This window comes from Larimichthys crocea, chromosome IV, assembly GCF_000972845.2.
Source record: "Larimichthys crocea isolate SSNF chromosome IV, L_crocea_2.0, whole genome shotgun sequence".
NCBI classification, from domain to species: domain Eukaryota; kingdom Metazoa; phylum Chordata; class Actinopteri; family Sciaenidae; genus Larimichthys; species Larimichthys crocea.
The window spans coordinates 276,333-288,542 of NC_040014.1; the positions used below are offsets into that span (position 1 = coordinate 276,333).

Consider the following 12,210-nt stretch of genomic DNA (forward strand, 5'->3'; position numbering starts at 1 on the left):
TTTTTCTTTTTTGGGAAGGCCGGAGTAATTAAGCATGTGTTTGTGTGTGTCTGCTTTTTAGGACCGGAAAGCCACTGCCAAATCATCCTCCACAAAATCACAACCAGACCGCAGAGGAAAATGAGCAAGTGACTAGAGGAAGTAAGGAGTAAGACAAAGACTAAAAAGTGCAAACTACAAAATGACAAACACAAAATCATCCTCAACGTGTGACCATGGAGCGCCACAAAAGAAAAGAGACAGAGGAAAGGGGGAAAAAAAGAGGAGTTCAACTTGTAGTTTTATAACATTTGTAAAGAAAAATATCAACTAGACTAAGGCATGATGATTCTTTTTTTACAAAAAAAAACATAAATGTCAGTAAAACAACCAAGAAAAAAAAGCAACAAAAAGTGCTTCCTGTGAACTGTAATCGCATGATGACTGCTGGTGCATGCCCTTTGACCTTTTGAACTGTCATTATCTACAAACTGAAGGGGTACGAGGTACGGGGCTGGCCCGCACTTGGGCTGCAGGCCATTTTAAGGACCTTATCCCCCCCCCCCAACTGGAGTGGCAAGCAAGTTGAGTCCAATAACACTACAGCCAAAAAAAGAAGTCCCTCAATGGATGATTCTGTATACAGCTAAGCCTCTGCTGAGCCTACCAATGCTTCTTTCACTGGACCCTTTCCCCTATTATTCTCAATGTGATATATGCACTCTATGCTATGTGGACATGTGTCAGTGTGTGTATGTGTGCGTATGTGCGCGTGTATTCTTCTTCTACCGCATGTGTTTCTTGCTTCTGGCTTGGCGCTGAGCCCTGCCCCATGATTGGCTCGCTGCCCCTGTGATGTCATGGCACGCTCAGTGCTGGAACTAGAAAGCCGCTGTGCTCCCCTGCTGGTGAGTGTTCCTGTCTGCGTGCGCTGGCGTCTCTTCTTTTTGTGGATGAAGCTCGTTCCTTGTTATCCGTTCCTTTAAAAATCTGTCCACCTTGGTTTTAAGCATTGTCTAACCCTCACTAGGGAGCTGAAACTCTTTTCAACCCCTCATGTTTTCAGGGGAAATGTGTTTTTCAGACAACGAGGAATGTTTTCTTTGGATATGGGTTGGTCGCTTGATTGCATTGTGCAGCAGCTCTGCAAGACAAAGATGGACGTTTTCCTCCCTCGTGACCTTTTCTACCTTCTTCCGTCATTTCTCCCAGTAGCGCACGTCATCTTCACCCACCTTGATTAGTAGCCTCAGTCAATATGCAGTAAAATAACAAGCCTCTCCATCAGCATATCTAGCTCCTCCATCTGATGTTTCAAACTTTGTGTGTGCGACCCTCTTTATCTGTTTGCAACGGCTGTCGAATATTGGTTCGTTCATTTGAAACAGAGTGAATGAAGTGGAGAACTCATGGAGTATCTTATTCATGTGAGGATGTAGTGATCTGGAGGATTCCTAGTTATGGTAGCAAGCGTAAAATAGCAAGATGCTATTGATTGCGATAGGAACTGTGCAGTGAGGACAGACAGGTAGCACTGTGATTGTCTTATTAACACTGACCCCAGACTCGTGAACTGTGAAGACACACAAACATTCATATATACAAACAAAAAGCACACACACACACACACACATCCAGAAACACATTACATCATTAAATAAGTATTGCCTGGTCAGAGTGTCAGATAGTCTTTTGGAGTTTGCTACAGCAATAATACTTAACAACAAGAGCACAGAAGATGGGGTTCTGTATATCTACATGAAGGATTTGAAGCTGAAAGGTGTAACTGACTGCACTCAGTGAACGCAGAAACTCCATCTGGACCAACAGCAGTCGAGTTTGACATTGGGCTGTATTTGACTGCTCCCATCGACCTTGATGGGAATGAGTCAGAGGATGCACTGACGTTAGATCAGATGACTCAGCTGTAGCAGTGTGGGACTGCGGAGGCCTGAGAGGGATTCTTTGTTTTTCAGCACTTAACGTAGCAAAATATAAAACCAGGATATGTTAACTTAATACACTGATACCTATTAAGGAGTCTGCTGCTGCTGTAAGGTGGAAACCACTGAACTCCATGTTTTTTTTTCCCTGAGTAATTTAAGTTGTCGTTTTAAGTGTTTCACAATTTAAAAAAGAAAAAAAAAATACACTGGCATCACTGTAACCCTGTCACTCCCTTCATCTCTGAAACATTTACTTTATGCAGAAACCTGACGGCAGCGTTATGAAAGGGTCATATCATAGTAGCACGCATTTCCTGGAAATCGAAACACAATATTTAAGTACTGTAAATGCTACTGTAGCCTGAATGACTGATACAACAAACGAATGAATGAATGAACACATTAGGTACACATCACACAAATGCACATATTTTCCATGCCCTGTCCATGCACATGAGAGCCTCATCCGATATAGCACGTTTTCAATTACATATCACATGTTTTCCACTGTTACTCCACTCAGGTTTTCAGTTCTGCTCTGTCAGAATAAAAAAAAAATCTTTTTTTTTTTTTTAAGTTCTGAGTCCTCCTCTCAAAAGACAAGTGTGGGACACAAAGTAAGTGCTTCACAACAAGACTTTGGTGTTGGGGTGGGATGGGGATTCGCGGGGTGGGGGATTGGTTGAACGTATGAAGCAGGATGGTAAAAGTGTTTGTGAGTGCATGTGTGTGTTTATGTGTGGTGGGGAGCTCTTTGACTCAAACAAGACCAAAAAGGACACACAGTATTGAGGATGTAGTCAGTAACCTACTGCTCATCTTCTGGGGAGACAATTGACCTCTGTCAATGTGAACAAAAATGAACCCAACAGGTTTTGGTGAAGCACTGCTCCCTATTTAAAGGACTGTTTAGCATCTCCTGTGGGCTGCTAGACAAAACACAGTCCTTAAGATATTTTGATTTCTTACTGAAGCAGCTTTTCTCTTAAAGTCGGCTTTAATTGTGAGCCTTGAATCCACCAAGGACAAACAAGACACCGTCTCTTTATAGTTATACTGTGTCTACACTCTTAACTAGAATGAATGATGCAGTTGACAGCTTTTGAATGATGGAGGCCACTGATTCCCTCAATCTCTAATGTTAGACTATTAATTAGTCTCTATTTGACATCTTGTACTGTTTCACCACAAGAAAGAGATTTAGGCGTTTTACAGAAGATAAATGACTTCCTGTTCTGTTAAAGTCATAATCCTTCAGATTTTCATCACATCACACACATTTTTATTCTCTTTAAGACATTTTCTCACTAACAGTCATTAAATGTACAGTATTTGCTTGGGGAATTGGATCTCTGCAGTGGCGGAGTCCGCCTCCTCACGTGGGATATAAAATGTGTACCCACAGCAGACGATGCTTCCATGTGCTGGACGTGATGCAAAAAATTCAATCAGTATTAGTGAGTAGTAAAACCGTTGACCGCCTTCTGAATGAATTTTAACAGCTATCTAACATACTGTTTGTTTGGTCGCACTTTAAATAGATCCACAGTTGCTTTTTTTGTAATTTCTGACATAGTACCATACACCAAGACCCTAGATACCATGAAACATGAGTGTGCAGAAAGCTTTAAAATATATTCAGACTATCATGTAGGAGATCAAATTTATGAAAGTATTGGATATCACACTATAATAGATAAATGTGATTTTCTTTGGTGGGTAATAAAAAGCTTTTATTAGATGATAGGTCAGTAGGGAAAACCTCGGCTTTTCTAAATATCCTGACTTTGGCCCCGATAGCCCCTCAAAGCAAGTTTGCCATTAATAACCACAGATGCTTCCAAATCTTAAGGATTATAACTTAAACTTTGAGTCAAAGACCAGATACTGATCCATTTTAAACTCTTAGTGAAATTATGTATTAAGTAGTTTTATTCTGTTTCCAGTCTGGTAGATTTTTAGGATTTTAACAAACACAATTTGGATTTTCAGTCTGAATTAAACTAGTTAGTGACAGTCTTCACTATGATGAATTCAACTCCACCATGTTTGTGTTGTATTCAAAGTGTGCGTGCGCGTGTGTGCATGTGTGATGGTGCCGGTTGGATCTGGGGGAAGAAGAAGAAAATTTAAACCGGGCTTGTGGCATGAGAGGACGTGTAACCTACGACAATGTATTTAAAAAAAAAAAAAGTATTGTACAATTTTAACTGTTGCAAAGAATAGAAATCACCTATACTCCTTTAGAATGGATACATGACAATGTAAACGCAATATCATATTACTCTATCCTAAGGAATGCAACTGCGCACATGCACAAAAAAAGATGTTTTTATGAAAATATATGTATAAATATGACAAAATATATTTAATTAGAATGCTATGCACCCTCATAGAGTTGTTATGGATGTTCTTTAAGCATTATCTAGTCTAGGCCAACACCCACATCATGGGGAATGTAGAGGCTTTGTAGCTATGAACACTTGTTTTCTTTTCTTTTGTATTGTCCTGGAGAGAGGAGAAACAAACGTGAATATGTATACAAGCCTTTCAATCAGAATCATTCTGACATGAAGATATGTATAGATCATCTTACCCTGTACACCAGCTCAAACCATTTACAAGAATTATTAAACAAAGATGTGACATAAAGGTTGTGTCTGTTTTTGTGGAAAAAGTGGAGATGTTTTATATATTTCTGTTGTGTTGTCGGCCAGGATCGTGTCTTCAGTGAGTTTAAATGTACCTCATACCTCTTTTTCATAGTGTTTTCTTTTATAGGTCCAAAATTTCCATATATTTTCCTGGAAAGATCTACATCATTTCTAAGTTGTTGTTGATTTCCAGAGGAAAGAATAGCTCCAAAAACGTCTACTGTTTACTATTTACTTATGTTGATGCATTATCTTTTTGCATGATACAAATCTCAAGGAAGTGGAAGTACATTTCCAGCAAACTTCATATGGATCTTCTTGAACTGTACATTATCTTAATTGCATGGCCTGTTAATTAGGTATTACATAATTGAACCCTATGGTTCCTTATGGTTTTGCTGATTTATTTGTATTTTTTATAATGTCTGTACTGCATACATGATAACAATAAGATGTATTCTTATGTTTCAAACTACATCATTTAAATAGTACATATCCTGTGTTTGAGAGAGCAGCCTCCGGATCAGGGACAGAAAACTACAACTTCCACTTGTCGTGACGCCCCCTGTTTTCAGCCAATCACAGCTCTCTGCTCTACGTGCTGTTTTGAAGGAAGTCCCTGGGTTGTTTTGGACGTGCTCAGACCACGTGGAGGCACGAGGTGCTCGTACTGTAACTTTATAGCGTCCTGAACACCGTCCGACACATTTGTAGCACAAAAAAACAAACAGTCGACCCAGCGTTGTGAGGAAAAATGTCAGCGGGAGGTCAGACCACCAGGAGCCGGGATATCCCGGCCGTCAGAAGGGTCACCATACACGACTCGGCTCACATGCCCCAGGACTACTCCACGACTCCCGGAGGGACTCTGTTCAGCACTACGCCAGGAGGTACTGTAGAAAAAAAAACTTTAATAAAAAATAAACTTTTATCAGGAACAAAAAGACAAAAACGAGAGGAAACAGGTGTAAGGAATATTTAAAGGGGGGTTATAAGACAGGCAGTGTCATGCTTGTGACACAGAATGTGTTGTCTGTCTTAGGCCAAACATTGAAGTGGCTGAGTTGTCAGGTTTCATTTGATTTATTCTAATATGAAACACTATAGAGTGGCAGCAGGCTATAGGTTCCCAGCTCTGTTATGTTGTCCTGTTAATGTTTGACAGAGGCTAAAGACCACCAGTTAGTGGAGTTCAGGGAAACTTATTGGACCAGTCCAAATCCTGCAGTCTGCAAACTGCACAGCCTTTTCACTGTGCATGCATTGTTTGTGTACGATCAGACAACCTGGAATAAATGTCAATCAATCTCATTGTCTCCATACAGACTTCATGCTGATTCATTTCACAATTTATTCTAATAGAGACGTCGGTGTACAGACCTGATTTATATTTTTGATTTCATGGCTGCCTTCCTTCTTTGACATGATGGATCTGTGGATTACACAAAGACCTTTCATATGAATAAACATTCATTCAATTATGAACAAGACTTCTGAAGTCAGTGTCCATAGCCTGTGGCTGTACTGATTGTGTAAGCTGATTGCTTACACAATCAATGGCTATATGGTCAAATATAGGCCTGGACTCAGTCATAGCCTATTTATAGTCCTGTTAGTACAGCAGGCTGTTGTTGAGCTGCAGCATGTTGATGGGGGGGTGGCTGACCAAACTCGCACGTGAACCACAATTTCAGCTTTCTATGTAGTGTATAAAGAACAAAACACAAAAAGTACCAAAACCTGTAAATGTATATAACTGTTGGTATATATTCACATGGGAACAATGCAGGAAGTTGAACCCAAAATAAAATGAATTCAGAAGATATCAGCAGCCTCTCTCTCATCAACAATTATTTGGCCCAGTTTATTCAAACAACTAACAACAGCAGTTTGAGATCTCTGGAAATCCCCAGCGATGATAAAAAGTGAAGCACAAAATGTTTTGCCCACTGTGGCTGTGAGAAAAATGACGCACACTCCATATGGCCATTATGACTGATACTGTGTTCTGTTCCCACATTACAGGTGGGAGAGATTTACCCTGAAAACAGAACTGGATCGTGAAGTGTCAATGTCACTGATATGGTAGACAGAAAATAGGTCATGGGCTTGTACAGACACGTATAACTTAAAGAAACAAGTCACTGTAATAGTCCTCTGACCAGTGTGTGTATGTATACTAGAGCCTGACCAATATAGTGGTGATTAAATTAAATTCTTTGAATTATCCTTTTAATCTAGTTGCAAGTCTTTTATGTTCATGTTTTTCAGGATTATCTGCTGTGCTAGAGTAGCCAAAACAAAGAGTTTGGTATCATAGTGTGAATATACACTATGAACACAGCTGCTGTAAATATTGATCACTTGAAATTTTACTACACTGTTTGGCAGGAGAAAGATGTTGACATTAGGTAACTTTTCCTTTGCTGCCGTCACCTGCAGGTACCAGAATCATCTACGAGAGGAAGTTCCTCCTCCAGTGTCGGACGTCACCTCTGGCTCGTACGCCTCCAAACCTGCCCGACATCCCAGGAGTCACCAGGCCACTCAAACCTGACTCGCCTAACAACATAAACCAGCCTCAACAGACAGCCAGGAATAACGCCAACCACAACCTCCACACAGAGGAAAATGCAGGTAAACATGTCTGCACGAGAGAGCCGAGCTTCATCTGTTTCATGATTATCTGTACTCATCCACAATGTCTTTTCTTTTTCCAGAAGACGCCCAGTTTGAAATGGACATCTGAAGAAAGTTGGCTACAACATTTTCGTGTTGTTTTTTTGGAATACAAAAAAAAAAGATTTTAGTTGAAATGACAAGCCTAGTCTTAAGCTGAGCTGTGTTATCCACTTTCAGATTTGTTCTGAAGACAAGATGGCATTTTTTTGTAATGCTTAATATGTGTTCAAATGTTGTACTCTTAGAAACCAACACTAATGGGTGCATAAACATGTTTCTTTACTTTTATGGGCGCTTGACTTTGTATGGTGTGTGACATATTTGACATGTAGATCAAAGTCTTGTGAAAATAAAACCTTTAATTTATGTGATGACTCATGCCTTTAAGATGTTTGATGTTATACAAAGAAATTGCTGAATAAATGAATTTATCAGTTTTAAAACTTGTTAATTTGCAATGATTTATGTTTTTCTGTTGCCACTTTGGGGCCCCAGAAACCAGATGTAAACATGACACTGACATGTTAACATATGTCGATATGACAAAATCAATATTTAGTCTTCTTTTAGCTCTGGTCTTCATTCTAGCTGCTAAATGCTACACTATGTTCAGGTAGTAAACTGTGTGCTGTGCTTTGCTTTGAAGCTGTTTTTGCTGGAAACTTACATGAGTGAACTATCACAGAAAAGTTAGGTGTGGTAAAAACCAAAACAGTGAGCTGAAAGACGCTAGCACGCCCAGTTGAGGTCAACTACGTCCCTAAAGTCTTCCTAAAAAGCTCTTATGTTGCTTTTTAACTGAGGTGGGGAAGCTCACCAGAAATACATGTGTCAAACCCTTTCTCTTTTAAAACTGAAAATATTGATTAAAAACACTGAAAAGCTTCAGGTTCAGGACTCTCCAGGTTTGCCTGAAAACAATAGTCAGGTTCCTATATCTTAGCAGACGAAACACAGGTGTTACTAATGACGTTAGCAATGGCTCCATTCTATTCTGGTGTCCCAGTAAGCCAGGGTGCACAACACCAGTACGTCCATAGTACCCAGTTGGTGCTCCCACTTCTCGGCTTCAGTAGTCGTCATTTTAGCGGCGTGATGGAAGGGGAGAGACCACAGGCATTGTGAAAATGGCAGCCAAGGACTATGTTGCATATGTTCCATATTTATATATTGAGACAGACCCTTGAACTTGTACACCTGAAAGGAATGCAGTCATTAACATGAATTAATACAAGTCAAAATGTGTATTCATCACAGCCTTTTTTAACCTTAACAAGTTAAGGGAAATGATCAAGTTGAACTCTTGTCAAAACATAGTTTGTAATAAAGAAACATTAAACACTTTGTTCAACATAAGAAATAATTTATTGTATTACTGTACAAAGCAAACATACAAATGGGTCACTGTGACCCAAACATCTCAGTTAAGTTAAAGCGCTTACACCATTCTGATATTTGCATAAATCATGTCAATGGCATTTAAAAAAAATTGGATTGAAACAGTTTGTGGAACTGTTTTTGTGACTCTTCTATAGTGCTTCTGTCGGTGGCCATATTGTATTTTTGTCTTGATCAATCCATTACCATAATCAGTCCTTATAACCTTCAATTATAGCTCATCCATTACAATTTAAGGCGCAATTTAGGTCAGCCAATATCGTGCAAAAAGTACCAACAATTTATAGCTCTTCATTTTTAAACCCATAATTTAGAGAGTGGCGCCCTGGATACAGTAGTGTCCTTCTTTCCTGTCCTGCATCGCAGCAGTTGCCTCTGTCCCAGTGTCAAACTGGACATGTGTGTGAAGTGCCTGTGGACATACGTCCACTTTGTGCCTCTGAGTAGCTCGGTGGCTGGAGACTCCTCTGGGTCTACGGCTTAGTGGTTCCAGTCTATCTGACCTTTAACCAAAAGGTTTTCAGGTCTTTTGCTCAGTGGCAGCCGCACTCCTCCACCACCATGTTCTCATGATGCCTCATGACCATCTTCCCGTTCTCGTAGTACAACATGGAAAGCGGTGCCAAGCGGGTTGGCACACAGGACAGGCATGGCACTTTGTCTGGGTGGTGAAGTTTCAGCAGGCTCTGGAGAGAGAAAAAGAAAAAATAGATTGATTAGAACATATTTCTTTAGAGTATTATAAATAGGTATATTCTGTGGCAGCAAATACTGTACAAAAGATAAAAGTAATTAGAAATTGTCTTACCTGCATGTATGCATGGTTAGTTGGGGTGAAGGTCTCATCTACTGGTGTAGGACAGCTCCCTTCACAGCGAAAGGCGTTGTACCGTTTGGGGTAGACAATCCACTCACTCCATCCGATCTTCTCAAAGTCCACCCACATGTCCACCTTTCTGCAGAGAGGACCCTTCTTCTCCTCCTCCATGGGCTTGTTGGCAGGAGCAGCTCCAACAACCCTCTGACCCTCGTGATGGGTCTGGTGGTGCCTCTTGGCCCTGCGGTTCCTGATCCTAGAACCAGATCCAACAGCCACTCTCTCCCTGTCCAGGCTCACGTACTTGGAGTGCTCTGCTGTGCGTTTGAGTGTTGGCATTCGCTGGCTGTTCGTGTTCTGCCTTGAGAAGACCACCATCATGACCCGGTCAGCTGTAGGGTGTTGGACTCCCTCCTCTTCCTCCTCCTTCACCTCCTCCTCCTCCTCCTCCATCCTCTGCGAGGAATGCTCCCGCTGCAGCCACAGACGGAGCATCTCTGTCATGTTGAACACCTTCCAGGAGGACGGGGAGACCATGGAACTGGGATGAGCTCTCAGACGCCCCAAGAACAGCCTGTTCTCTGGGCAGTGAATGCCGGAGCATCGGTCCCTGTGGGAGTGGTAGATGTCCACTGAGGCTCGGGAAGACTCTGTGAAGGCGGGCAGGCGGATGCGAAGTTCAGCCAGTTGGATGTTGTCGCTTGCAGACATGGAGGACATGTCAAAGGTGACGGACCACCTCTTGCCAATCTGCTGGCAGCCTGGAAGAAATAAGAGGAAAGAAAACTGGTTGGCATCATTTATGACTTACAGAGAGAAGCCTGATCTTGTGATGACCACAGTGCTGCAGGTCTTACAAACTTCACAGCCTTTATTCCCAATAAGTGTCCAAATACATCAAGCAAAATCTGATGATAAATGATTCAATTCACCTCAGTAGATTCAGGTGTATCAATTCTATTTCCAGTCTATAAACAGTCCATGCATAGTCATAATACCAAACTCCATTCATATATTCTAATATTCAATACTCACTCTTAGCGACAAGGCTGATGACAGAGTCGGAGTCGTGAAGAACCGGATTGTCTTCCTCCCTGGTGTGGCTCACGGCAGCCGGAGTCCTAGCCCGGTCCTCGGTCAGCATGGTCCGGTAGAGCTGCATCATGTAGAGGGGCAGCCTGCTGGTCTGCTGCCGCTGCACGGTGCGTCTGGATCCGCTGCTCATCCCACGGAGCAGCGTGTCAGGATGCATCCCAAGAAAAGGCTGCCCGGTGAGACCCAGAACCAAATCCACCTTCAGAAGAATGAGAAGCGCAAAAGAGAAATCCACTGCTAGTCCCTTCATAATTCCCAAGATGTGTTGTTGTCTCTTCCACAGGTAGAGTCCAAATGGTCCAGGTGAGAGGCTGGGACTCAGGTTTTTATAATCACACACCTCTTTCCTCTTCCCTGACGTCCTTTGAAGAGATCTGTCAAGCCCTGGATGGTTGAAGGGCGTGTGTGATCCACGGGGAGCGCTCAAAGACTTAAATGTGACAAGGTCGTTGTGTATCGAAACCAATTGGTCTTTGTAGTGGTGAAGGTGTGAAAAGTGTAAAAGCCCACCACTCTGATTGTTGTTGTTTTGTATATTAGAGATCCCTTTGATAAGAAGCCATGACAATAATATTAGTTAAGGAGATTAGGAGCTGCACAACTGCGCTGTGATTAATGGGGAAGCAACACGGGAGTTAATCAGAAAAATCACTTTCTGTAACCCGGGTCGTGACCTGTTAACAGCCGGGTTCAACCGGGGACAAGTTAAGGTCAATACAACCCAAATCCAGAAAGTTGATCTTGATGCAGAACTTTAATTATTGATTTGTGTATATATACCAGGTTTAAATAGCCTAATCCTGGCATGGCAGGTCTATTGTGTATGTCCATACCTTCAAAATAAAAGTAAATAAATAGTTAATAAAATAATAATAATTCAATAAAGATGGCGTTTGGACAATTTGGACAAACATATAGTTGATATAGTGATTATTTTAAGTAAAAAAAATATATACTAATGAACTGAACAGGAGAGCATTGGAACATTCACAATAAATAATCTTCAATAATCAATAAATATTTACAAGAAATACTAAAAATAAAGAACTGGACATTGTTTTCTGACTTACTATTTTTCTGTAAATAAGCTTTTCATAAATAAATCTATTTTATCCCTTGTTTTTGATCTTTAAATCAATATTCAGGTGACTTTTGAGGTGTAAATGTTTAATTTTGGACAGCTTAAGTGAAACGATTCGATGCATCATCACCTGAGTGTAAAATCTGACATGCTAATTGACATTCATGATCGTTAATGATCGTTGGCCATTCATAAGTCAAAGTGCACACTTGAGCTCAAAGGAAAGCACAGAGAACAGATGGCCGACTACAAAGCTTTGATTCTGTTTGATGAGTATGATGTGTGAAAAGAATAATAATAATAAAAAATCATAAGACACAGTTCAGTCAGTATTAAAATAGTGTGGTTCTTTGAAAGTTCTTTATTGTCAGAACATCAAATAAAACTTTTGTTTTGAACTAGAATTTGGTGGTTTGCACAGTTTGGGCTACAAAATAAATACAATTACATGATAGAAAAAGGGAATTATTACATCATCTAACCAAAGCAAAATTGCACATTGTGCACAGTGTTTTTAACAAAGTCAGTGCTGGAATATAACTGAGTACTTAAGTACAA

The 12,210-nt window shown here is 40.7% G+C and overlaps 3 protein-coding genes across 11 annotated transcripts in view; 2 read left to right on the plus strand and 1 right to left on the minus strand.

The window, feature by feature from the left end:
• The window catches only part of ank1b (ankyrin 1, erythrocytic b), a 68,267-nt gene extending 64,149 nt beyond the window's left edge, over positions 1-4,118 (plus strand). For all 8 annotated transcript variants that reach the window (XM_019260183.2, XM_027278589.1, XM_027278591.1 and 5 more), the window contains one exon: positions 62-4,118. Coding sequence is in view for 1 of the 8 variants with exons in the window: in XM_027278589.1 (XP_027134390.1) it covers positions 62-124 (63 nt within the window). In the remaining 7 variants the exon portion in view is untranslated. The remainder of the gene's footprint in view (positions 1-61) is intronic.
• Positions 4,119-5,179: 1,061 nt separating this feature from the next.
• Positions 5,180-7,364, plus strand: LOC104920089 (eukaryotic translation initiation factor 4E-binding protein 2). 2 transcript variants are annotated; one of them, XM_027278594.1, is made up of 3 exons: positions 5,180-5,469; positions 7,022-7,216; positions 7,303-7,364. In XM_027278594.1, exons 1-3 carry the CDS (start codon positions 5,334-5,336, stop codon positions 7,326-7,328), a joined length of 357 nt encoding a protein of 118 aa, XP_027134395.1. In that variant the 5' UTR covers positions 5,180-5,333; the 3' UTR covers positions 7,329-7,364. The 2 variants fall into 2 exon arrangements, with proteins under 2 accessions (XP_027134395.1, XP_010730545.2); XM_010732243.3 differs by having other exon boundaries at positions 5,181-5,469; positions 7,300-7,364.
• Positions 7,365-8,700: 1,336 nt separating this feature from the next.
• LOC104920104 (nodal homolog 2-A) lies at positions 8,701-10,849 on the minus strand. The gene is made up of 3 exons (XM_010732259.3): positions 10,512-10,849; positions 9,468-10,237; positions 8,701-9,345 (listed from the first exon to the last, which is right to left on the minus strand). Exons 1-3 carry the CDS (start codon positions 10,819-10,821, stop codon positions 9,193-9,195), a joined length of 1,233 nt encoding a protein of 410 aa, XP_010730561.3. The 5' UTR covers positions 10,822-10,849; the 3' UTR covers positions 8,701-9,192.
• Positions 10,850-12,210: the final 1,361 nt, after the last annotated feature.

What these genes read in the sequence shown, in the direction of transcription:
- LOC104920089 (XM_010732243.3), top strand. Translation starts at nt 5,334, where the DNA reads ATGTCAGCGGGAGGTCAGACCACCAGGAGCCGGGATATCCCGGCCGTC. An exon ending in GTTCAGCACTACGCCAGGAG is followed by an intron (nt 5,470 to 7,021) that starts GTACTGTAGAAA and finishes CGTCACCTGCAG; the next exon opens with GTACCAGAATCATCTACGAG. An exon ending in CCACACAGAGGAAAATGCAG is followed by an intron (nt 7,217 to 7,299) that starts GTAAACATGTCT and finishes TTCTTTTTCCAG; the next exon opens with AAGACGCCCAGTTTGAAATG.
- LOC104920104 (XM_010732259.3), bottom strand. Translation starts at nt 10,821, where the DNA reads ATGAAGGGACTAGCAGTGGATTTCTCTTTTGCGCTTCTCATTCTTCTG. An exon ending in CATCAGCCTTGTCGCTAAGA is followed by an intron (nt 10,238 to 10,511) that starts GTGAGTATTGAA and finishes TATTTCTTCCAG; the next exon opens with GCTGCCAGCAGATTGGCAAG. An exon ending in CTAACCATGCATACATGCAG is followed by an intron (nt 9,346 to 9,467) that starts GTAAGACAATTT and finishes TTCTCTCTCCAG; the next exon opens with AGCCTGCTGAAACTTCACCA.